This window comes from Erithacus rubecula (assembly GCF_903797595.1).
Source record: "Erithacus rubecula genome assembly, chromosome: 2".
Taxonomy (NCBI): domain Eukaryota; kingdom Metazoa; phylum Chordata; class Aves; order Passeriformes; family Muscicapidae; genus Erithacus; species Erithacus rubecula.
The window spans coordinates 77,770,122-77,797,017 of record NC_136685.1 but is presented as its reverse complement, the minus strand read 5'-3'; the positions used below and the strand labels follow the sequence as shown (position 1 = coordinate 77,797,017).

General features: G+C 36.5%; 1 protein-coding gene across 1 annotated transcript in view; it reads right to left on the bottom strand.

Annotated features, from left to right (window-relative positions):
- SMYD3 (SET and MYND domain containing 3) overlaps positions 1 to 26,896 on the bottom strand; it is a 369,857-nt gene that overhangs the window by 54,111 nt on the left and 288,850 nt on the right. The window contains exons 7-9 of the mRNA XM_079327644.1: positions 22,374 to 22,441; positions 19,819 to 19,921; positions 13,259 to 13,369 (exon numbers count right to left, since the gene is read on the bottom strand). Coding sequence (XP_079183770.1) covers positions 13,259 to 13,369; positions 19,819 to 19,921; positions 22,374 to 22,441 — 282 coding nt within the window. The remainder of the gene's footprint in view (positions 1 to 13,258; positions 13,370 to 19,818; positions 19,922 to 22,373; positions 22,442 to 26,896) is intronic.

Genomic DNA, 26,896 nt, shown 5'->3' with positions numbered 1-26,896 from the left:
TGCCAGATGAATAACAGACAAAGTATGTTCTTTCTTCTCCATCTCATCCATAAAGAAAGTCTAGAGTAACTAGCTCAGGTAATGACATTTATCATCTGACTGTAGTTGCCTGAGATGTGGTGAAATAAATCACAGCTATAGATCCCCTTTCAGATGTAGAACATGTGCTCCACCTTTGCAGTGGTGGTGCACTATATTTCAATGGGTCTAATTTGCCAAAAATTCCATTTACTCTGTATTATTTACCTTTTCTCAGACAAGTTTATTATTCTCTCAGTCTTTGTTATCCATTAATTTTACTGGCAATGATTTTGTGATTACTTCCACTTCATTCATGAAAATGCTATGTACTGTACAAACAGGGTTATTATGGACAAACTTTAGAATTATTTGGGTGGTTTAATATTTAAGTGTGTTGTCAGAACAACCTTTAGAGTGAATACATATTTAGGGTATGCATATATATAAATTCCTGTAGGAAGAGAAAATACACCAAAAAAAGCTCAGTTTTCATTAGAACATCAGAGCCCAATGGAACTTCTTTAATCCAATAATGCTCACAGATCAGGTGTTGATATTAGAGCTTTGCTTTTTTACATCCACTCTTTGTGATAAGAATCTCAACAAATAATATTACAGACAGCATTTTCTCTCTTGAAAAGCAGGTTAAAATGGATCTTAGGCTACTTAGCAAGAAAGCATGATAGCATCTAAGGGCAGGAGTGTCAAAATATAATCATCAATACACAGGGCTAAGCAGCTAAACTACATCATGGCATCTTGCTGCCTGGAGACTCCTCAAATGAAAGGCACAAGTATTTAATGCATTCTGAAGCATTTGAATTAAGTGTAGGTTATTCTGGCTGCTGACCAAAACATTTACCATATTTATTTTTAATCTATTACACTACTCTTTTTTGGAGTCACAATTGCACAGGGGCTACCCTTGTGTCACACACAGCTCAGGCCCCTGGGGTGACACTCTGCAAGCCCAAGAGCTCAGTGCCTACCCCCAGTCAGGATGATGAGCAGCAGGACTGAGTTTTGTGTCTGTAACAGCACTGCCTTTATAAACCTCCCTGTCTCAGGAGCTTAGGGCTGACTGCACAATTCCCATCCAAACTGCACAGGTTACAAGCAGAAATAAAAATTGATTGGACAGTGGGAAGAACAATAAGTAGATGTTCACTATTTATCAACTCATAAAAGCCAGAAGTGAGGTAAAGCAAAGGAAATTAGTTACAGCTTAGCATGAGTGAAAGAGAGTCTTATGCCAGATCATCCCAAAATTCTTGTCACATCTGTAATTCCATTGTAATTTCCATCAGCAGTACAAAAACAAACCCTGTGTATAGTTCATTTACTGGGGCAAGGATACTGTTCACCCTAATCCCTAGCAACAGACTGCTATTTCACAGACTGTCTTAGACATTACACATTTGTTAAGGCAATCTCTAGGTCTCTTAGCACACAAATTGACAGCTATAAGGCAAATCTTTATTCCTTAATTCTGTAACCTGTCAAGATATGGAGTGCCACTGAGTGCATTTAGTGGCTCAGAAGAGATCTGTAGGTCCAAAATCCTCAGAATTTTCAGTTATTCATGAAGTATAATCCAATCCACATTCATCAGTTCACTGAAATATGCACCTAAGTTTAAAAGCATATATAAATCCCATTGAATTTAATATCTATGCAAATGACTAAATACTTCACCAAGCAGAAGCATAGTTACTTGTGAAGTTCAATATATGCTTCAGTGACCTGAAGAACTTGTGCCCATTGAATTATTGGTTCTCACTGAAGATATGCTGACATTAATTTAGACACTATTTTTGAACACTAATAGCAAAACAATTTAATATCTTAATGCATGCAGTACCACATGATAAAATTGTAGATATTGTAACTCTGTTTTTTAATGTATACTGCAGTGTAAAAAATAGTATTTATTTCAGCATATGCTTTCTGAATGAATGGGTATGAAGTACAGGAAGCTGATTGTTTAGAAAAGAACATGCAACATGATTAAGATCATACATAGTTGATCAATCCACTCTACACCTTAAAATATTTTCTAGATCTCAAAATTCCTAGAGCACTGATAAAAATTGGTTGCCTAACTTGCTAGTATGCTTCTTTAATATTTAGCATCAGTACTCAAATCCATACTCTCAAGTTTTCAAGTATTTAAGTGCATGAAGAAAGGAGGTTGAATTAATTTTCTACAACTACAGCTCTTTGAGCGAGTAAAATACTTGGAGTTTCTTCCTCTAGAATTTTGCCAACATATTGGACTGCTGACTAGATAAATATTAGTTTAATATAAGCAAAGAAGAGGTTTGCAAATGTGTTAAAAAGATAATATATAGAGTCTAAGTAATTTCAAGAACTTCTTTGGAGCATTATTATTATTGACTATCCCCTAACTGACACAAATTTAAACAGTAAAGGTTCTTCCAGGGTTTAAGGGAAGAAGCCAGAAACATTCCAGAAGGCAAATGAGTGCTTGAAACAGTTTCCAGTATTTTTCTAGTACTCTGTTGTTGCAATTCAATTACAAACATTTCAGTCATTTTCACAAAAAACAGGAAAGAAAGTGAAAAGGACGTTCTCTAAAAGTCATAATTTCATGGAAACTATTATAAGACCCTTGAATATTTCTCAGGGCCCTTATTTACTGTTTGGATAGCTACCATGAGCTGGCTCCTGCTGACTGCCAGTGTCAGAAGTGCTTACACACCCCAGCAATCAGTGGTGATGGGCCAAGGTGACTCAAAGCAGAGAGCCAGCCTGCATCAAAAATGTGTACTGAAAATCAGACATCTTGACTTACCTCAAAGCAACTGTGTATGGGATCTGATGCAAGAACAAAACTTGGTTATACATAATCTACAATGGGTTTCCAATTTTCCAAAAGGAGTTTACAGTACCAGTAATCTATTTCTCTATGTCCTGATTAGTACTCTTCTCTAAGTACCTTGCTCATTTCATGAAACCAGACAAACTGTAAAATATTTTCCCCAGTCAGGCAGTTGAGTGCTGCCCTTCCAAAAAGCTACTTCAACACTTTGCTTTTAACATTTCTCTTGCAGGTCAGGGTTTGGGGCTGGGGAGAAGCAGCTGGCTTCATATGGACCCCCACCTTCAATAACCAAACAGAGTGCAGTAGCTACAGAACCTCACAGTATCTTCACTACACAAAGACATTACACAAAATGTCTTTACATTCAAACTACTGTATTATTAGACAGCAGCTGGAATCACATCTAAAGCTCTCAAAGCTCAGATGGATTTCTTTGGTGCATGAGAATGATGCAATTTTTACATAAAGCTATATACTAGAAATACTTGGAGAGTAAAAATTTAGTTGTCTAGATATTGTCAAAGGAAGTGCAGGAGCTTTAGTTTATATCCCACACAAAAATTCATAGCATAATCAATGTGATGCAGCAACATTATTTTTCTTAATGATGGTGTTCAGATAAATCTAGGACAGAATTGTGATGCACAGTTTTACTTCAGTCCCCAATTCAAATCACTGCTTATGTATAATCAACAGTATCATACAGTACACTGAGCAATCCCATGGAAAACAGCAGGACATCCTGCAGTGGGTCAAAAAAATGACACAATCCTCTGCTGTAGCTCTTGTGGCTGGAGTACATACAGCCTTCTACAGCCTGCCATCTTTCACACACAAAATAGTTTCTCTTCTTGTCTTAGAGCTCATAAACACAAAATTTATAACTACAGCTTTAGCTATTGCATTGTTGTGACATTAATTAAATTATGGCAAGAAGCTGATATGGCACATTGCTTATCACAGCAATTTTTCAAGCCAAAGCATTTAGTCTGCAGTTTTACAGTCTCAAAAGTTAGGCTTCCTTGTTATTCAAATGAGCTCATTCTTGCTTTAATACACCTCAGAGAATATTAGTTAAGGACTGGAACTGATTGAGGCACTGAAGAGCGTGATTCTGTCTTTCTCAGCCTGTGGTGCTTCCTATCAATTCAGCCAGAACCTCAAACTTTGAATTATTACTGTGTCAAAAAGCAATTAGAATGAAGTCATGATACCTGATGACTTTACCACAGGGTTCTAAATCAGTCAATCAATATTTGAAAAGTAAAATTTGGCTTGCAAAGAGTGTCTAAAAGTTTAGAGGCAGCTGGCAGGAAAGCCATCTCTCTTAATTTAAAGAAGCCTAGAGTGAAAGATGCACTTTCACAATGTGGCTTGGGAAGTAGCAATGTGAGTCTTTCTAGTAAGTTACATACTGAGATATACTAGAGAACAATTCACCTTTTTAATGTTACTTGTATAATGAACATTTCAGGATATAATTTATGGAGGGAGATATGAAATAGACCTCACATATTTAACAAAGAACACAAAACAAATAGCAGCAAAATAATCATGAAATAGGAAAATCTTTCAAATTGTCCTCACATGTTCCATGTGTGTACCTTTGCACATACATATGCATAAAATACAGCTTTTCCCATTCAGAGCTGTGTTTGTCCAGTGTAGGTACATGTCCACTCCATCAAAAAGCAATCACAGTGAACTGTTCACAGAATATGCTGCTCTTCCAAGAGAGGGAATGGTTTAGTTCATAGATTTAATGATGGGTAAATTACCAGATTAAAATCAGGACTACTAAATTTAACTTTTCCCAGAGTTTTTAAAGCCATCATTGACCCATATAAGGTAAAACCATGATCATACTTATGGGCTCAATGTGCACAGACCTGCTTAACACAACCAGTCATTATTCCTCTTCTCTGACTGGAATTTTCACAAAACTAGGACAACAGGCATTGCAATGAAGCAAATCTTGAACAAGCTTTTACACCTACTGTATTTGCAGTATTTATTTCTAGTGATTTCTGGGCATTGTATGGACAGCAAGTGATCTCAGAAAAAAATACACTGTAAGTAAGGTACAATTTATCAGGGACCTTTTTTTTTTTTTGCTAAGAAAAATGAAAAAAAAAGACAAATTGTTGAGCATCATAAAGTATATAGTATACAGTCAGGATGGCATTAAGAAACAGAAATTTGGAGTATGCAGAAAGCATATTCAGACTCTGCAGAGAAAGACACAAAATGCACTGATATGGAGGACAATCATAAGAACCATAGCTGAAAACATTTATTCAGAACGAAAAAGGTTCTCATGGAGTAGTATTGGGTGATTTCTTCAAGGCAATGTCTTCAACAATGAATGAGGTAAAGACAACAAAAACTTTAGCTGAAATTACTTAAAGATGGTGTATTGCAAAAATTTTCAGTGAGAGCTATTAAAATTGTGTCCTATTTTAAGTAACTCACAAATTTGCTGATAAATAGTACAGTACTTTTTCACATTTTCTTCATGTTAGTGTGATTTGAAATTGTTTGTTGACTTTACTGTTGCTATTATTTGTAAAACTGGCAATACCAGCATCTCAGCTACACAGTTTTGCAGGTTTTTACACTGCACAGAGTAAAAAAAGTATTTATCCCAAAAACTGAAAGTCAGAGCAGATAAAACAATAAAATGGAGGGATCAAAATATACTGCATCCCTGCAAAGGCTGACTTTATGGTCAGCCCATACAATTTTGCTGTTCTGGTTTGGGTCTTTAAAGGTAAATGAGAAATTGCTTTACTGTTAGAAAGGATTTTTTGTTTTTTTAATATCCAGAGAACCAATGAGAAAAAGGTATTTGCACCCATTTTCTTCTACCTTTTCTTTAAAATTGATAGCTCATTGAAATATACACTTGGAAAGAGAAAGATCCAAGCTCCTATTTCAACTTGATTTTGAACAGGAATCTAGAGGAAAGATACAGTGCACATCCTGGACTCAACTGAATCTCACCCACTGCCTGAAGCACTAAGAGAGTTTTGGGGTTCCTTTACCCCCTAGGGTCTACTCTAACACCTAGGAAAAAATGCCATTCTGGCTCTCATGTAGATATTATTTTGTCCAAACTGGACAACCTTCAACCAGAGAGATTTTTGTATCCAGAAAATTGAAACTCAATCAGTCCAGAAATCTGCAGTTTAAAGTTGCAACATCTTTTTTGTATTTTTTTTTAATGACTTATGGGATCTGAGTTGAAACCTATCACATTTCAATCAATTTACCTAATTAATGGGATTTTAAAAGATCAAACATGCTGCAAAATAGAAAAAAAGTGGCTGATAAACAGATCAAGAAAAAGGCATCCAAAAATCAAGATTACTCCCTAAGGTACTACTGTTATTAGAAACCACCTTGATAGGCTGAAACATTCAAGACTTTATAGGAACCTCAGCAAAGAGAATTCAGAGATTCAAGCTCAGATAATGCAATGACTGGCTGGAAAAGAAAGCCTCTCCAAAACCATCACGGAAAAAGGTGCACAGATAGTGATTTTTCTGATCTAGCCTTATATTTAAATCACTGTTGTTTCTCTCTAAAAATTCTATGTTTATTTTAGATTGCTAATCCAGAGTGAGACTTTTGTTATGTCTGTTTGTCATTCAGCACAGACCAAATAGTGACTGCTATAGGAATAACAACATCTGAAAAAGAAATTCCACCAGTAATAGCTAGTTCTAACATTCCCAATGAAGTTGGACATCCAGAAAGGATGGATCCAGAAAGGATGGATCCAGAAAGATGTAGGCACTTAAATGTAGCTGAAAAAGACTAAAACAATTATAGGAATGCCCTCTCTTCCCTTGGCAAAAAAAAAAAAAAAAGAAAAAAAAAGTGTTTCTCCTTAAAACATCTGCCAGAAGATTTAAGTTTCCTATTAGGTGGCTGGGTCTGAAAGGAATGGGATATCCAGACTGCCAGGAGAGTGCCACACTTCCAGCTTCTGTGTTTGCTTTAAATATTAACTCGATGGACCAAACTGATACAGGTTGCTCTATTAATGATCTCCTGAAAAAGAGTTTACATACATCTGTCAACTCATGTCTGTTTATAAGAACAGCTAGATCTTTTCCATGACCTTGAGAGCCTAAGTGAGCTCCAGCTGGATGCTGCCAAGTGGTGACCAGAGCACACTGAGGCAGTCCCAAAGCAACTGGGATAGGCAAGTTGTCATGGAAAAATTATCACAGAGCATTTGTCACTGTCTTTGGAACTGCACTTTAGAGGAAAAAAAATTACAATGTTGAAAGACGGAAGGAGCCTCAGAAGTCATGTAAGAAATGCTAAGAAGCTGAAGACATGATGCTTTTGTTAATGAACAAGAGAACCCAGAAATTAGAAGCGGCTGCCTTGTTTTCTACTGTCATTTTTGGCACAAGACAAATAAAAGCCCTCTGTCCTTGGCTGTTTGGAAACCCATCCCAAGAGGGTAAGATCCTCTGAAAGGAACAGAAGACTGTTAGTCTGCTGGATTTGAGGAATGAATCCAGGGTTTATGTCACTACCAAGTGCCTTGCCAGAGGGAAGGAATAGCCAGGCACCTATGGGGAGAAACAGCATTGTGTCCAGTGGGCTCCAGTTACTGACAGTGACTCCTGTAGGCTCTGGTTACACTGATGTTGGGCTGGGAGAGGAGGTGGGTGAAACATGACTGACCTCTGGCTTGATGTCATCCTATAGTTTGCTTCAAAGGCAATTCTACTGGCAAAACAGTAAAAAAGATGAGGAACGAACAATTTATACAATTAACTATTGCAAACTCTGTATTTTGATAGGAAATGAATTAAACCAGAATTCTGTTGGAAGACAATCCTGATAACTATTTTTTTAACAGACTGTTACATTGGTACTTAGAAAGTTTTTTGGAATCATGACTAGAGAAACAGATGCTCCTATTTTTTTCTTTGCTTTGATCAAAGGGTTTTACATTCAGTTAGCTGTATAAAGAGACTTTTTTCAAAAATCTTATTTAATCCTTGCTTCCCGGGCTTCATCTTTTGAATTAATTTGGAGGTCTCATCTTTCATATTGTACTTGGGAAACAGAGAATGTAAATGCCTATAAATAAATAAATATTAGGAAAACTGGGACAAAAACTTATGGAATTTGACAATATAGCAATTTTAAAAGGCACTTCTTAACATATAATTTTGTGCTTCCTTTGTCCTAAATATATGATCCCTGAGGGAGGGGTGACATTTTTGTACTAATACCAGTACAGTGATCTTGCATTAAGCCTTTACATCCTAATTAAAAACAACAGTCAGTAATAACACTCTTCATGTAACAGTGCCTCTGTAATTTAGGCACATGTTCTTCAAAGGTATTGCTGAGAGCAAACATGAAGATCAAAGGTGAAAATGTTGTATAATATACTTTTGAGCATATTCAAGCATCTAACAGGAAACTTGGTGAGGCAAATCAACCACAGGCATAAGCTGTAGCAACTAATTTGATCCATTTACTTACATTTGATGGAGTTCTAAACTACAGTTGTGTTGTTCCCTCTGCTAGAAAAATAGTGTCAAAACTTCAGGTTCAGGAACTTATTTGGGGCAGGGGGATGGTTATAACAGGCCAGGTGGATGTATGTAATAACAGGTAAAGAATTGCAGGTGGTATTTTTATGCAGAGGTTGGCTGCTGTTCAGGTGACCTGATTTTGAGGGCCCTTGAGCTGGAAGCTGGAGTTGTGATGTTCTCTACCAAAATTCTGGCTGCAATATAAATAAGTACTTTTAGCAAAAAAAAAAAAAAAAAAATTAAAATAATACCATACTTACTGGCAATATGTTGTTATTAACTTTGGCAACTCTCAAACACTGGCCAAATATAAAAATGATTCAGAGTCCACTCCACAGTTTTGACCTTGTAATAAATAAAAGCTTTCCAAAAACCAAGCTAGACTAAAATATTAAATCTCGGCTCCAAAGGAGAAAGACAACTCATAACAAAGACATTTTATAAGCACAAATGTCCCTGAAATCCTTGGCTGAAGATGTACAACATGAACAATTCTCTGGCTCACAACTGTGGAAAAAACTGCTCTACATTTAAAATGTTTGTCATCAATGTAAACCCATCTTTAATTATAATTAATGTAAGGGGCTTTTATGTGCTGGAATAGTAATATGATGCCAAGATTTCAGCTTGGCACACATTCCTGAATTACAGTGGAGATTGATCTTAAAATGGAGCAAAGAACAATGTGCAAAGCTGTCAAAGATACAATGAACTGAAGACAATACAGGAGCTTAATTTAAAGTATTGACAGACAGGAAGTATTCTTTGACTGACTTTTAGGAAGAGTTTTTTCCCCTCTTTCAGTTCCTGATTTGTTTTTTCTAACTTTGGACAAAAGTCTTGTCTAGATTGGTAATTAGTGCCATTTAATTTGTCAGGAACTGAACCACCAAAAGGTTCACCTCAACCTTATCTCAACCAGCTTACAGTGGTGTATTTGTACTTGCCAGGCTGCTTGACCAGCTGCTAAAAGATGCTGGCCAGCATTATAGTACATCCTTAGAATTAAAATTCAGCTCACATTGAGGCTCAGGCACCAAAAATTATTTAAGATCCTCAGCCCAGCCACTGTTTGCTTTTATATTTTCTCATTCTTGATAGCTGCTATGTGCCTAGATTATTCCATGGTTGTGCTCACAGGTGGAGAGGAAGATAAAGAACTACTACTGCATAGCAAAGATTCACTTTGAAGTCCTTTCACCAGCAGTGACCAGTGAGGACCATTCCCTCTCATTTTGCATGTGCAGTGCCATTGTGACTGCTCAGCCATGGAACTCTTGCCTTGGTCTGGGGCTGTGCCTGCTCACACTGAGTGCCAGTGTGTATCAGGTGATGCTGAACTTCAGTAACTTTGGCTTCAGCAAGGTCCCTGTGATTGGGCTGCAGCTCATTTCATGGTACCTGAAAATGTAGCCCTTGCCATTTTAGTCTGAGATCCTGCCAATTGTGCAAGGGAGCCATGTATATCTAGGAAGTGTTGTAACTGCACTCTGGTTATCCATGTCAGCTAGCACAGAAATGTAATCATGTCAGTTTTGATTTTGTGTTTATATATATTTCATGGAGCAGCATAATTTCTTTCACCAAACTTTATCTATCTATATAGTGGACAATTTACTTGAAGGCATTCCTTTAACCTCTTTTATCCATTCCAATTTTCATGGGTTTTTATTGAAGGCAGTATGAATTTGCTGCTTGTCTTTGCTCTCAGTATGAGGGAGGCAGAAGGCAGACAAATAAACCCCAAACCATTCTGCTTCAAGGAATTATTCTCAGTTAAACAAATCCATCACATAAAACTAAAAGACCTTAAAAAATACACTATGATTCTTTATTATCCTTTGAGCATCAGAATACTCAGCAGAAGTATAAATTACCTATAAAGGATCTTCTTACTGTGTTTGTAGAGACTGAACAAACCAGAGCTTCACAGAACATTCACAAAAATGCTTCCAATACAGACAGTCTGATCTGTTTTCTAGACAAAAAACTGTTGAGCTCCAATTGAAATGATAGCTTCCTACCAATTATAAAAAATAAGGGTTGGATCTTAGCAAACACAAAGGTTGCTTTTGAATAAAACAAATTTCCCAAGGTCACTTGCAGTCAGTAACTGACTTGAGAGCAGAAACTTGATACCATCTTCCTTTTTCACTCAGGCATTTAACACTAAATGAACAGACCTTTAAAAATACAGCAGGAAACATAAATTTCAATGATAATTATCTTACCAAGTATTTTTATGAATATGAATAAATAAGGATGCATGTAACTAAGTACAAATAAACATGAGATTTATGGGCTCTTCATATAAACTTGTATATTTCCCACAGGATTTGCAGGATCACTTTTAAAACATCATAAAAGTGTAGAGTAAAAGCTACAGTGCAAATTACTTGGCTACAAACTTTACTATAATTGATGTGTGCATCTTGAGATCTTTCACTGGTCCCTAGCACGTGTTGAGCAGCTTGCAAGCACACTCAGCAAGACTGGAGTAACACAAACTCTGTAAGTGCTTGTGTGTCTATAAATGTGATTTCAAAAGGGTTCCAGTTTTTTTGATGACTGCAACTGTAAAAAATCACCAACACACAAGAACTTACTTGAATAGATAAAGCATTTCTGGAATTTGCATTTTTACCTATAAGAAAGATACATGAGATGAATTGCTGTTGACTAAACTATCTTTTTTTTCTGCAAAGCAATGTTGTAAAATGGGAATTTACTATTAGCTGACCATATTAATTCATAATATTGACTCTGCCACTCCAGATGACCCAAAGTTACAGCTGTTGCCTATTCTATTGAAGATTAAGATTTTGATTTACGATAACACAAAGATTTTGCTTTTAAAATAAAATTTTAAGGTGACTAGGAAATTTGTCTTAGTATTAGGGATATTTCAGCAGGGATGTTTTGAATAAGCACCTAAATCTAGACATTTTGTAACATTTAAACCCCTAGAATTTCCAAAAATATTATCTCCTGCTGTACCAGCAGTGTTTCATGACTCAGCTTACTAGCAGTGACTGAGATAAATAGAAAAAAAAACAAAACAAGCCAGTCATGTAGAAATTTTAAAAATTCAGTTGTCACAGAAAAATGAAACACAATACTGTGAGGACTGCTGCAGATAACAGATAACAGATAACTGAAGCTAAGGATAAAGATGTCTTCTTCATAGACATTAACAGACCAAGCTGCCACAAGACCACAGACCTCTCTACATGGTAACAATCAAACAAACACCAAATTTCACAATACAGTCACAAAGTGTTTTCCAAACATTTCACTATATCATTCCCAGGGAAATTTTGTGAAAGGAGAAAAAAAAAATCTATAGAATATGAACACAAGTGACAATTATATTTTCAAAAAGAAAAAAAAAATAATGAATTAATTTTAACCTATATATGAGAGTATTGCTTTCACTAATATATGCACATGTAATTTCACTACAGTATTTTTTTATGTTATATGCTGATTCTTAAAATTCTTAATGTTATATGCTGATTCTTAAAACATCCCCACCAACCTGGGGATGTTATTTCCTAAAACATTCCACGTGCTGAATGGTCTTTACACCACTACCCTTTCACAATCTGTTAAGTGATCCTTGAAGACTCTTTAGCCTGTTTATTTTTCTTAATCATCATTGCATCTGTGAGGATGCCATTTGCCCAAAACTAATCCGAGATTTCACGGCACTTGAGTCACCATCTTTAAAATAAAGACAAAAAGAGGTCTTCTCTTCACTGCCTCTGAGTAGAATTGCAGAAGCTTTTAGCAGGCACAGAATGCCAACACGGACAGGAAGTAATTTAGCATTATGTCATAAGTCTGAAAATTTCTGTGTTTTCTTTTTTGAACTGCCTACTGATGAATCAAAGCATCTGTTACAGTTTAAACACAGGGGGTTTATTTTTCTGGTTTATTTTTTGGGGGTTTTTTGTTTTTGTTTTGGTTTTTTTTGTGTTGTTGTTTTGGGTTTTTTTTTTTAATTTTTTGTTCATTTTTTTTTCTTGTGCAGCAGTTATTTCATGAATCATATTATGCCCCTTGGAATTAAATTTTCATCAATATCTTTCTTACTATTTCTAATCTTTCAGGAACACATTTAGCTATGCCAGGTGATTCACTCCAAACAGGCATTTGTGAAAATAAGACCAACTGTACATGTAACAAAAGAGACTAAGTGCATAAACTGCTATGAAGCCAGCCTCATTTTTCCTATTCCATTTAATCTCTCATCAGGCTCTGAAACAAATGTATTGTGCCAAGGTTCTTTAAATATGAAGCAAACCAGGATAATCAAATCAGGCTAGACTGAACCCTAGTAAGAGATCACACCGAAGAAAAGTTTATCTACTACAACCACTGACCTGCTACCCCAAGAACTTTGTGATGTAACTGAGCATAGAAACTACAAAGTCACCCAAGGATGCTCACCATTCTCTCTAATAACTACTGAACAAGCTTGGTAGTTCTTGAAAATTACAGATGCAGATGTTCAGCAAAATTAATTCAATATTATTTTGAGGATAAGTGCAACCTTCCTGTAGTATCAGACAACTGGCTTTAGTTGGAAGTTTCAAGATTATTCTTTTGAATAGAAAAATGCCAATATTTCCTGCTTTTCATTCATTCAGAGCTGTCTTTCATAGCAACAAAAACTGCAAGGAGGGAAGTAGCAATTTTCTTCCCTCTTCTGGCCATTCAATTAGTAGCAAAAGATAAGTATTATGATAAGAAAGGAAAGCTGCTGATGGGCCTTGGAAAATTCTGTTTCACTGGCAAGGAATTTCTTCTCTCAACCTACCTTCTCCTGATTCTGGCAGAGAAGACAATCACATTCAAAGCAATACTGGCGCAGCAGCTGCTTTTGGCGCTCCCTGGTAGGCACCAGTGTTTCAACATAGCTGATGGTGAGCTGTATGCAATGCATAAAAAAAAAAAAAAAAGAGTTGGTATATTTTATAAAAATTAGCACTCTGTGTATTTATTAGCAGAGCCAACATTTTTCGGATACGACATTTTTCCCAGCATAAAATAAAATGCTAACAGATTATTTTCTAGAGGAAATTGACTACTTTTACAGAAGGTGAAAAAAGAGAAAAATAATTTCCTTTGGAAGAACACTTCTTCTCATTTCAAGATCAATTACTGATTCCACCCAAAATTATCACTATAACTTTTAATCCTAATCTGGAAGAAAAATAAAATAAGAAAGGAGTGTAAGAAAAGATAGCAAGGAAAAGCTGGAAAAAATATCTGAATCTCTTGTGCATGAAATCTCATTTTCTGTTTAGCTCCAGAGCTCAAGTGTGTATTTACCACTACTATTATACAATATCCAACTATTGTCAATTTTTTTTTCCTCAGGGAAGTCCCTAATTTATTGCAAATATATGTTTGAGCCTGAGGATAATTCCTCTCATGCCATACCCATTTTCAGTATGTCTGTGATGTTTCCCTTTTGACTGAGTAAGCACAAAAACATTACAGTCTAAGTTGCTGAAACTATTGACAAGAAGATTTATTAAAATGATAAAAAAAAAATGTGCCTACATTTGTGCCATTTTTGGCTTCTTACACTGTAGAGTGAATTCCAATGAATTACAGAGAAGTCTGAAGTTTGTTCACTTTGACGCCTGCCAGAAAGAATTTCACAGGACTAACCATTTGTAGAGCTCTTGAAATGTTTAAAGTGCTGCACAGGCACAAACTAATGATAAGGAAAAGAAGAAAACAAAAAACCAGCTCAGTTCAGACCAGCATACAGTCACACATGCTATTGAGTGATTACACTATACGCCCAACACACTTTGAAACACTCCAGAGAGGTCAGAGCTGAAAAAATCAGGTCACATTATTTCATCCTGAGCCTAGACACTTCAACTAATTGGGAGAATTTTCACATGGTTTTCAGTTAAATCATGAGAGTCCATTCAAAGAAATTACAGGAAAACCTGACCAATTTTTAGTAATGACCATGAAATCCATTGTCAGAACATGCATTTTGCAAATTAGTGAGCATTCTAATCGAATGAGCAATTAACAAGCAACTAAAACAATGCCTGCATTTCTTTTCATTTAATATTAAAGTGTAATTTGATTATATGTTGAAGGAGAACTGTGTTAAAAGAAGTCTACTGAGATGACAAAGTCAAGCATTTAAAAGAAATATGGCTTCATAATTGAAGATTAATAGTGTAAGTAATGAAATAGATAAATTAAAATTCCACAATTAATCAAAAGTTAGAAAGTGTGAGAACTTTGTTAGGCTTAGAATTCTATATACTGTTGTTCTGTCCCAGTTTGTACATGTCTGAGCCAAGAGAGGATTAGTTTCACCAATACTGGCTTACAGACAGTCTATACTAATATTTTACACAGGAGCCATAGGCTTCCCTCTGATCTTTCTGCACTGAATGGATGGAAATTGTGCTGCTTATTTATTTTCCATCCTTTTCTTCCAAGCTTTGACTCTTCTGAGCATTATCACCAATGCCTCTCCTCTCCCTCTCCCTCTCCCTCTCCCTCTCCCTCTCCCTCTCCCTCTCCCTCTCCCTCTCCCTCTCCCTCTCCCTCTCCCTCTCCCTCTCCCTCTCTCCTCCCTCTCCCTCTCCCTCTCCCTCTCCCTCTCCCTCTCCCTCTCCCTCTCCCTCTCCCTCTCCCTCTCCCTCTCCCTCTCCCTCTCCTCTCCGTTCTCTTGCTTTCCCATGTCCTTGTTGCCCTACTCTGATTTCTCAAATATCTTCAGTGACCCCAACAATTTTGTCCTCTCTTCTTTCCACAGCTGATCCTAATCTATCTGCCTCCTCCTTGGTGTGGTAAGAAAGATCTGTCTCCCTTCCTTCCCACAAAGCATTTTCCGTCCAAGCTGCAGTCCTAACCTCATCCTTCAGACATTCCAAACCCAATTTCCCTCTCCCATCAAAAGCCTCATGATCTTCGTCTCCTTGAAATTCACAAGTGTTTTCTGTCAAAATCATTTCACACACTGGCTGTTCCCTGTGTCTTGTCCTCTGCATAAACATCTCTGGTTTTGACTCATGTCCTACTGGGCTTTAGGTTCAGGTGGCATCCAGCAGTAAAAGGGATTTAATCAAGTTCAGACAGAGTGCAAGACAGTAGGAATCCTATGGGAAAAATAATTCATGTGAGATTAGTCTATTCTTTGCCAAAATATTTAAGACAATGGTTTAAACCCTGTCATTACTATTGAAACCATCGTTAGGCAGGTTTCAATTTTAATACTGCAAAACAAACACAGAGCCAACATCAAATATACCCTACCTATCCAGCCTACAGGCTTCATCCCTTTCTCTATATTTTTTGCTTCCACCCATCCTCTTTTCAAAAAAGACATTTCTCTTTCAGAGCTTGCCAAACGGTTATGGATATGAGCAATCACATAACAACATTCTCTGGATTAAAACACGACTGGATAGAAAGAGGAGAAGAGGCTTCATCACACTCATCTCTCCTTTTAGCATTTTAACAACTTAGGGTCTCTCTTGTCCAAGCTCAAATTCCCAGCCCTGCCAGCAGAAATCCATAAGTGAAGAAATGTTTGTAGCTGGCGGGCTGAGTGGTGAAAAAAAAAAAAAAAAAATAGAATATTTAGAAACATGATCAAGTTAAGAGTGACTCAGCCTATACTAATCATTTAATTGCTTAAATGCAAAATTTCTGTATTCAACTCTCTCTACTACCCTTGCTTTAATTTTGTATCACTTCATTAGATGCAAGGCTCATTTAACTTGTCCATATCTAGGAGATATGACCATTTATCAAAGGTTGTCTTAATGGTATTTGCATGTAGGATGTATGCTACTAATTAAAACATTACTTCAGATGACCAAAGCTTGTCTCTTTATTGCTTTGTTTATAAAGAATGCAGTAAATCTTTTCCCCCCAAAGTGGAGAATATATATTAAAAACATTTATGAAGGCAAGAAATTATTTAACAGCCATGAGACTTATTGACTCTTCAGACTTTCTCCTTAGAAATATAGCACTGTCTGAGCCCTGCTTCCTGCTCTGAGAGAGAAATTCTTTAATCATGGATATGGTGGTTAGTTTCTCATGTTCCTCATCTGTCAGCTGAGGTGGACACAATTTTCCTGCCACTATGCAGTGGACTTAATTTATGTGGAGTTTTGTTGTTGTTTTTTTATTTTCTGTTTTTGGGGGTTTGGGGTTTTGTTGTTGGGGGGTTTTTTGTTGTTTCTTTTTTTTCTTTTTCTTTTTCTTTTTAACAGAATATAAACCACAGAATTTCTAGACAGAAAATTCTGTAAAAAAATTAAAATTAAGTATGTCAATACAAATGGCAGGAAAGAAAACCAAGGGGAATCTTTTTGGTTTTGTAATCATGTATCTCAGAATCTCAGGGAGGGTTGTGTACAGAAATCTATTCCTGAAACAGAGTTACAGAAGGGCTTAACAGTCTACACTCTTTCTGTTTTGGCATATAAGATCAAAATGCTTTCTAATTCAAAGAAAAATTTGTCTCTAAAAACTTTCATGGGACAAAATGTAATGTGTCAAGCATACACAGACACAAAACTTCTTACAGAATTACAGTAATAGAAACATTATATATAATGTGGTTGAAATCTGTCATGAAAATAGATTTATTTGGTCATCATCTTAAATCATTACTTGTTTTCAGTATTAGTTTTAAAAAATTGTTACTCTGTAAGGTACAGTCAGTTATGTGATATTCTGAAGAAAGGTACAGATTTGCTCTAAGTGAACTCTGAAGCTGGTGAGAAGCAAAGAACTCATTTTGGAGCAGAACTGCTCCTCAGCTAATCCATTCTGTCTCCCAGCAAGACTAATTGATTCAAAGCCACAGAGCTGCTGATTGGAGAGGAGGTGAAATCATTTCATGTCCACCTGCAAAACACTAGGTAGACTCAGCAACTAACAAAAAGTCAATTGAAATTATAGCACACATCTTGATGCTGTTTGAAGGGGTTACTTAAGGGTAGGGAAATGATGAAGACCTCTTCAGAGCAGGCTGCTTGTCTTTTTGACAAAACTAGCTGATCAGTAAAGGAGCCCTCATGATCTCTAGATGAATAATTTTTGCTATTTTTTAATCCTTCCCCATATCACACCTCTCTTTGCAACACTTAAATTTCATTATTGTGAAGAACTGCAAGTAAAGGAAATCTTTGTATGTTGTCAAATTAACATCACCAAAAGTTACAGAAACTGTCAGCATTACAGAGAAGTTGTGGAAGCTCCATCCCTAGTAGAGTTTGAGGCTGGGTTGGATGGAGCTCTGAGAACCTGGTCTAGTGAAAGGTGTTTCTGCCCACAGCAGGGGACAAGATGATCTCTGAGGTCCCTTCCAACTCTAGACATTCTGTAATTATCCTGAAGAGCAGAAAGGTGTTAATTCTGAGATGATGGAAGCAAAGCTCAGAATGCTGAGATGATCACAACAGCCAGTCATCTCAGCTCCCCATGTCTATTTTCTCTGCAATTATAGGTGGCCAGCAGCTCCTTGGCATGAGCAGAATGCTGTATGTGCTCCAACAGAAAGCACCACAATTGTGCAAAAATTTGCTCCTGTATGGATGAAAAGGCCATAGTCCTCTTCTACTAATCTGAGCTTGACTTGCTCCTTAGCTTCTTATTTCTGATAAATATTAGTGCTTATTTTCTGATCATTATTTTACAGAGGATCTCATTCTGCCTGCATCTAGAGTAAGTTGAACAGGATAAGAGAAAATTTCTAGTGGTAATAATTTTTTTGTTGCCTCATGATTTGAAATAATGTTCTTCTTACCATCTCAGAGCACCCAATCATTTTCCTCCATAACATGTATCTTCTCTGCTATTAGCTCAGATCATGACATCAGCAATAAAAGTTAAAACTCAGCTCACAACAGATGACACAGTTTCACGTGCATATGTGTGTAAATTCAATACCTGGTTATTATTAAAACTGAGCTCACCCTGTTGCAGGCAAGCAGTAAGGCAGTGTGAAAATTTGCACCAAAGTCATCATGCAGAACACAAAATGAAGTTGTGTATAAGGAAAAGTAAATAGGTACTGACAATAATACTGAACTGCTGACTTGTACATAACCTCACATAAATTTTATTTCCCTTCCTCTTCCCATAATGGGTCTAACTTAATACTGACTTTCTGGCTTTACGTTGTCTCTTATGCCCTAAGCCCATTTTCTTAAGACATTAAATCTACTTAAGATTTTTTTAAGGTCTGAGGACTTTAAAATCTACTGTATTTTTAAATAAGAAACCCATCTTAATGAACTGGGAAGCCAAAAGGAAAGCTTTGGTTTATGGATAAAATAGAAGGAAGGTGTCTATAACACTTAAACAAGAATGCTGGACTGAAAGATGTCTACAATTAATAGCTCCACAAACATATATTGCATCCTGAAAGATTTCTCTTAGCAAAAATCTAAGTATGCAAAAACATTTCTGCTGGTTCTTAACAATGTTTTTGCTGAAAAAATATTCTACCACTTAAAAATTTTTTCTACCATTTACTTATCTTGATTCCCTACTATCTTTGAGAAGAAATATATTAAAAAAGAGCTAACTTCATAGGGAGGTAAATAAATACTGTGTCTAAATAGGAGTATTTATGGTCTTCATATTCCCACAGTTCTCAGAACAGGTGTGAACCATACTTACATTAGTTCATGGTTTTGAAATGACCAATAGCTGGGATTGGGTGGGTCATTGGTGCATCTGAAGTTACATATATGTATACATTTCTTTTCAGATCTTATTAAGCAAATTCAGTACTGCTTTGCTGCAAAACACATTTATTTTGATTTCTAGTCACAAATGCTCATTTCCAATTAATAAAACTGCTGTTGTAAAAATAGAGAATACCTTAGATCAAATCAGAAATACATTGGAAAAGATATTTTGAAGTCTTTCCTAGCGAAATGGACAAGAAAACAAACCTTGTTTCTCTGCTTTCACTGTCAATGGAAGGTTTACTACAAGTGCATGGTTGCCGCCTGACAAATGTTATTGTTGCAGTGACTTAGGGAACACTGCATTCCACTCAGAAATATTGTAAATGTTTCCATCAGGGTAAAGACACTCAAATACAAACAAAATGAAGTGCCTAGAGGAGGAAAGGAGGAACAGGAATTTATCAAGACTGCTAGTGATTTATGAGAAGTAATGATTATGGGGCCCAGGCAGTGTGAAGAGATGATTCTATTTATCATTTCCCCCCTGATAGCTATGTGCTAGAAAGTGGCATCAATATATCATCAAAATATTAAGCTGGTGGCCCAGCAGTCTGGAATTTATTTAGGGAGATGTCATTGTTGCAGGTGTCTGTGATGGAAGGGAGGACAAGTTAATTACCTCTTCACCAATGTGGATCTCTCGGACAGAGTGAAGTAAAAGCTGGTATCCTTCAAAAACGATCACACAGTTTGGGTCACAGCTGTGGTTCAGTAAAGACATGCTGGGAGGGATGGTAGAGGGGGAAAGAAAAAAAAAAAAAAAGAAAAAAAAACTTAAGAGAGGAGTCTCCACTGCAATTTCCCTTTAATCATTTGAAAGTAGCCAGCATGATTATATCTGAAGTATCAAGCAATTAAGTCATGAAACAAATAAATTCCCTGTTAAATCACCTGCTCTTGGTTAGAGGAGGAAAATGAATGCTTAGTAGATTTATATTAATTGGTAATAGGAGCCATGCCAGGCTCTCTTCAAGTGTTTCTGCCTTTTATGCATTCATGGCAGGAGGAAGGGAGTGGCCACCCAGTGCCTCTCTGAGAGCCCTGACTCGGGACAGTGGGGAAAAAGATTCAGTGGGGAACGAGGTAACCTCGACAGCTCAGAGCAGCAGGAACTGAGTTATTTCTGCTGCTTCTGCTCAGCTTCAGGGCACTAACCTTATTGATTACCCAGATACCACTGCAAGCACCGCTCAAAGGGGCCAACAATCAACCTGTATTTCATACTAGGAGATAATGGAATCTCCTGTGTCCCAAAGCCAAAGAACCTGGTGTATAGAGCTGAAAGAAGAAACATGGACATTGCCTCTGCAACATCATACTGCCTCTGCTTTATGCATATTTTGGCCCAGCCTCTGTTCTTGTGGCATGTGGCAGCTGGGGCAGCACAGCTCAGGCTGGGACCCTCAAGAGACACAATCACTGCACAAACACACCCTTCCCTCTCTCTGAAGGAGGCTGCTAACAACATCTGCTATACACTTTTGAATCCTGAGTTTCCTTAGCTGAGAAACAACTGCCTTTCCTAGGCAAACATTTCTGCTGTAGCAGAAATGAGGTGATGGTTCTTTCCCTATGGGAATGACACATTGAAAGAATAATTCTGGCATTATAGCCTGGAAGAAGAATTTTTGGCTTATCCACCTCCTGACTGCATTTATATTCTGTCCTTGTCTGATTCAGCAAGTTAAAATCCCAACAGTTGTTGGTAAAATAGAGTATGTTGCCAAGCGTCAGGGCCCTGTACCAAACCATGTTTATTCAGTTTTTTGACTCCTAAAGGAGGTATCAACAGGGGTATGACTCTTTTGGTATCCCTTCTTGCCTAATAAAATATCTGTGGTTAATTCCTCAAGAACCCACTGGGAGAGTATCCATTACACTCATTGTGAGATCACTGGGCACACTCTGAAAGCTGCTCACAATGTGATGCACAGCAGGACCATAGGATTTTACCTATTTTAAAATATATTGTGATGCTGAAGGTATCAATCCATACAAAAATATACTTCTTAATAAGGCTTAATAAAGAACTTTTAGTTAAATCTTGTTTCATGGAGACACTAGTGGATTTGATGACAATTTCCTCTGGAAGCAAATGAATTCATCTGGAAGGACATTTGCCCAGGACTTGTAAACCACGAATTTAAAGTTCTCAATTTTCCCAGCTTTTTTGCTATAACAGAACTCAAACTGCTCTGAAATGACCTGGGAAAGAGTGTCTTGCATCCTTTGCCAGTGCATTCTATTTGAACAGAGACATAATTTCTTCACAGTTAAGGGCTTTTTTTCAGCCAAAAGTAAACATTTTCCTAATAATAATGCTCCAAAATAATATTTTGTTTTTCTCAAGTATTGTTTCATTCCATTATGAAATCAAATGACTGTTTTGCACTTTTCATTACAGTAATTCCCATGTCCTCCTAACTACCTTTTCCTCATCTTTACTACAAGACAGACCAAGATATTAAGTGTCCTTATTCAAATCTTACATATGACTAGAAGGAAAAGAAACAACCATCACAGACCCACTGAGGTACTGACAAACATAATGCAACCATGCATTAACAAAAAAATTAGATGGTACAACATACTTTTAAACTACATACTAATTTTCCATATTTATGATTACAGGTTACTAATTGTATGAAGATAAACCTTCATTGGTACATACTTTTTACCCAATGCAAAGAAGAAACAATAGTATGAAATTCAAATATTAACATCTATCTCTTAAGGGACTTATCTTTTCACCTTGCTAGTTTCTTTGTTATGGTAATTTACTTATAAATATACAATTTTTTTTCTTTTAATTACTTATTCTGAAGGCTCTCAGCTGCAAAATATCTGTATTCTAAAGCACAGGTTTCCCTTAACTAGTCCCAGTTGCACATTCTTGATGTCAGCACTTATTCTTACTTAGAAAAGACTACCATCTCCACAAAAATAAAATATAAAGATGTATACTATCTAAACTGTTTAAATGCTGTAATCAGGACTATTAAGAGTGTTTTCAACCAAACTGTATTTTTTCACTCTCCTTTAATTTATTTCCATTTCCCAGTTTCCCATTTAGACATGTTACCTGCTGCTTTGATGGTCCTTACAGCTACCTTGGAAAAAAGAGAAAAAAACTGACATAGATTCTGCCTGTGAATGAAACAGTGTCCACAGTACCTGGGATACAGGCCAACACCAACATCCTGCATCTCTCCATTACTGATGGTGAAAGAGTTACAGGTCACCTGTAAAAACAAGGGGAAAAATCCAGGATTACCAGAATCATTTGGAAACCCCACTCAAGTGAAAAAAACCTTCCAAAATAAAACGAAGGGGCAAATGGTAATTAGATGGGAAACATTCAAGCCCAACACTAGTGCTCTTTCATTTTAGAGCAGTCACATCTGGGACACACTCTCCTGTAAAACTGCTGTCAATTAAAAGCAGAAATATTAGCATCCTGAAAAAAAATGTGGGGTTAAACACATGCAGGGGCCCCACTTTCCTGTCCAGAGAAGGAAAAAAGCCACCCTACACAGAGCCTGAGAAGCTCAGCCCAGAACCAACCTAACAGATGCCAGTGACTACTGATGAGAAGAGTGGCTGTTTCCATGTGGGATCTCTGCTGATGCCAGGCTGCCACAACACCTTTCAAGGAGGAGTGGAGCCCACAGAATATATATGGGGTGTTTTCAGGTAAACAGCAGAATCAGTTGTGGCAAACTGCTATGAGCACAAATAAATGCAAAGACTGCAATAACGTATCTATCACACTATGGGTATTTTGGTTTGCATCTGACAACAAAGCATGTTCAAATTGCCATCCAAGAGAAATGCCTTTTCTTTAATTTCAGATAGTCAGATTGTAAATGTATTCTTCCTTCATACGATCATACAAAAGTAAAGTGATTTTAGAAAAGAATGGGGAAGAATGGAACATTCCTGTAAGCAGATTTAGTCTTACCCCAAACTATCAGATTGAGCTTTTTTGGTGCTCAAGATATATCAACATTTAGTAAATGATTAACAAGTACAACTTTCATGTGCTTAAATGAAAAAAAAACAGAATTCAATTGTGAATTTATTTTAAAGTATTTTATTTTGGCAGTAGAGCTGGTTTTGGGGCTTTATTACATTTATTTTTTACATATGTTGGTCAGTTTTTAGAAAAATACTGCATGATACTGCATATACAAGAAAAGTCCCAGGTCTCTTCTGCATAGCACTGGATTCTTAATATCATTAATTCTCATTAGAACAGAAAATGAGTTAAGAGTAGGATTTGACAGACATGAAAATGAGATTTGAAAGTTGCAGTTTTATCCATAGAGTAATTGTCCAGAACAGTAAATGCACACCTATGTTTTAAAGAGGTGTGCTGAACAATTTAATAATACAACTTACCCTATAAATTGACAAATTATTATTTATGAGGGCATTAACCATGAGGTGAAAATGAAATCCTCTTTCAAAATTTCTCATAAATTCTGACAGCAACATTAATTTAAATAAATGCACATGCAGTAGGGCATGTGTTTTTGCAAACCGTTAAACAATACTTTGATTAGTCTATTATTTATGTAACCCATTCAAATGCTCCCTATCAATTACCAAAATCATACATCTTAATTATTTCTTTCCTGCTGACATTGGGTATAAAGTGTCAGACAACTTCTGAGCAAAGATTAGTCCATTTCAAGTGGCAATTATCGTGGTTCTAAAAATATTGACTTGATTTTGGTATTTATTGAAAAAATAACACCTTCCAGGTAAAATAGAAAGAAAGCCAGTTTTTGTGAGCCTTAGCTCTCTCTAACAAATCATAAAATAGCAGAGGTCAAGCATCTCTTAGAAACAAATGAACTCCACTTTCTTGCAAATCTCTTATTGTTACCATAACATATTTATATTAATAATACTGAATTTTGATCACCAAAGAGCTATAGAGACTTTCATCATTTTCTATTAGTTATGTATTATATTATGTGAAAAGTTTTACACACAGAAGTCACAATAGTTTTACTTCTTCCTTTTTGAAATAAGCAAGTTTTTTATACCAGGACACATGCAAAGAAAAACTTGAGATGAATGAATTTGCTACGATTCAGACACAAAGAGCTATTTTTAATAGTAGTTCACTGGGAGGAACTTTTTAACCTCTCAGATATTTCCAAAGTATGCTGGTGCATCTCCATATCCAGTGTGGTAGTGAAATGCCATCTAGTTTCTAATTATTCACAGTTTCAAATATAATACTGGGAATACAGGGCCAAATCTAAAATGGTATTTAGTACACAATCACAGGCAGAAGCCTAACTGGCCCCATGAGTTCTGAGCTATATGATTCAGTGCACAATCCTGCCAGAGGCACAGGGAGTGTCAGGTGCTCTGAGTTTTTTTTAACCTCCTAGAAGACAATCCTTCCCCCCTTTCAAACTCAAGAATGGAAAAAATCAACAGTGATACACATATAATGTGCATGACATAGTCACCTTAGTCATGGCTGCTTTCTGTGCTCAGCAAGTGGAGAGAGAGGAACTGAGATTAGGGTGGAGAGAGGAGGAAGATCTCATATTTACAGTGTGAGAAATTCTGTTGAAATGACAATCCTTCCTAGACAGCAGCCTACAATGATATGGAATATCAACTATTCATAGTCTGTCACTATATGGTTGGTTTTTTGCTCTCTTTTAGATTTGTTGCAAAGTTTCTAAAAATCTATTTAGTCACCTCTATGTTTCTATTTACATAAACCTTTAGGATGTTTTAAGTCTGAGTTAAAGATCTTTTCTATCAAAAGGAGTTATGAGATTTCAAAACAAGAGTTGGTGTTGTAGACCACAACTCCCAAGGAACAAAATGAAGATGTCATGTTTTTTTAGAGAACACCCAAAGTAAAATCAGTTTTTCTAGCTTTCCAAAATTCACAGATGTAGCTCAAATAGCAGCCAAATCTGGACTATTCAACATTTCTGCAGGAGAGCATGAGTATGCTGCTTTTCCTGAGGCAATTGTTTACACATCAAAGCCTATTGGGACTGGAAGTTAACTAACTGAGTTTCTAGGGGGGAAAAAAGCCCCAAACACATAAAACCAAGGCAAAGCAAACATTTTCTCACGCATCACAGCATTGCTTTGAAGTTTCATGGTTATATTGTGCTTTTTTTCTGCCTTAACCATCCCACCTTATTCCTTATACTACAAACAGGTTCTGATTCTGTGATCACAGATTTTAAAGTATCAAAAATAAACAATTCTCAGCAACTGAGTTCTTCAATAATGGAATTCTTCCATACAGAGATATGCCCCTTGTCATCTTAACTCCTGAAGAATCATTTATCTCAGTAATTTAAATTGTGCTTCTCCCTTCTGAATCCTCTAAAATTTCCTCTCTATCCAGCTACTAAACAGCATATCCACATATAGAAACAGAACCAAGTACTCAGTGTTTGTTATACCCACAAATAAAGAAAATTGTCACATTTTTCAGAACTTCAAAGTGCAAAGACAAATTCCTTGCTATTTCTAAAATTTCTGAAAAAAACACATCTCCCAGCATGAGAAGCAAGGGAAAATTCTCAGGGTGGAGTCACAAAATTGTCAAACCTCCAAAATGCACAACTTCACAATATTCTAGAGCTGTCAAAGTTTATCATCACAGCCTGTTTGGCCACAGAGCTCTAGTCTATAAACTAACAGTTTATAGAATCACTTCAGAGTGTTTGAGCTGGCTCCATGGCAATAAATCCTGCAAGTTCATTTGAAAGGAGCTGCTATTTGAAACAACCAACAATACTATATAAACTGAGTTAAATAAAAGTATCTGTTCTTTTGAGGCTGCACATATTTTAGAGAAGTACCCTGTACCTAGTAAGGTAACACAAGTAGAAGACATAATCTCTCCTAGACTGGCAAACACAATGAGTAAACCAATTTTACTGACTGGGCAATACTCTCTGGCATGCCTTATCACCAAACAAAAATTATTGCAACCTGTTAAATTTGATTTTCTCTCTGAGTGGGTAATGTAAACTCTGTAAATTTACCCTGTAAAGAAGTCATTGTTCTCAAGATGTCTAAAGCTACTGTCTGTGCAATCTCTGCCAGTGCCAGACTCACAATCTAGTGCACAGTCATGATTTATTTTGGTGTTCACATTTGACAGAGTATGGAGGCTTCAGTTTTGCAACATAATGAGTTGAATTTGCTCTCAGTTCAGACCCCATTGCTACAGCTTTATACTGAGGATTTGCCTTTGGGTTAAATAAAACAGAGTTAGACTTAATGGCAGGACATTGCAGATTTGGAATTTCAGACACTCAGACAATGAAACACATCAATAAGAGTGTAAGGGAGAGAAAACAAATCATTATTGGCTAACACTTGCTGCACTGATCAAATTACAAACACCAGGACTAATAATCAATCATTTTGTCTCCATGTGTTCCTGTTACTGCAACACAGTGAGGCAGCAGCATGTAAGAAACCCTCCCAAGGACTTCCAAAGGGTATTTTGCACTGATAGGGTCAATATAATTTTCAGCTCTGATACAAAATTACTCCAGACATCTCTGTAAATGGTGTGTTACAGCTGGTGTCTTCTAATCCACCACCAGGAAGAAAGCCTTTCCCCCCAAATTTACTAACCCAATGTAACATAAATTAAAAATATATAATAGAAAAAAGCCCTTTCATGGATT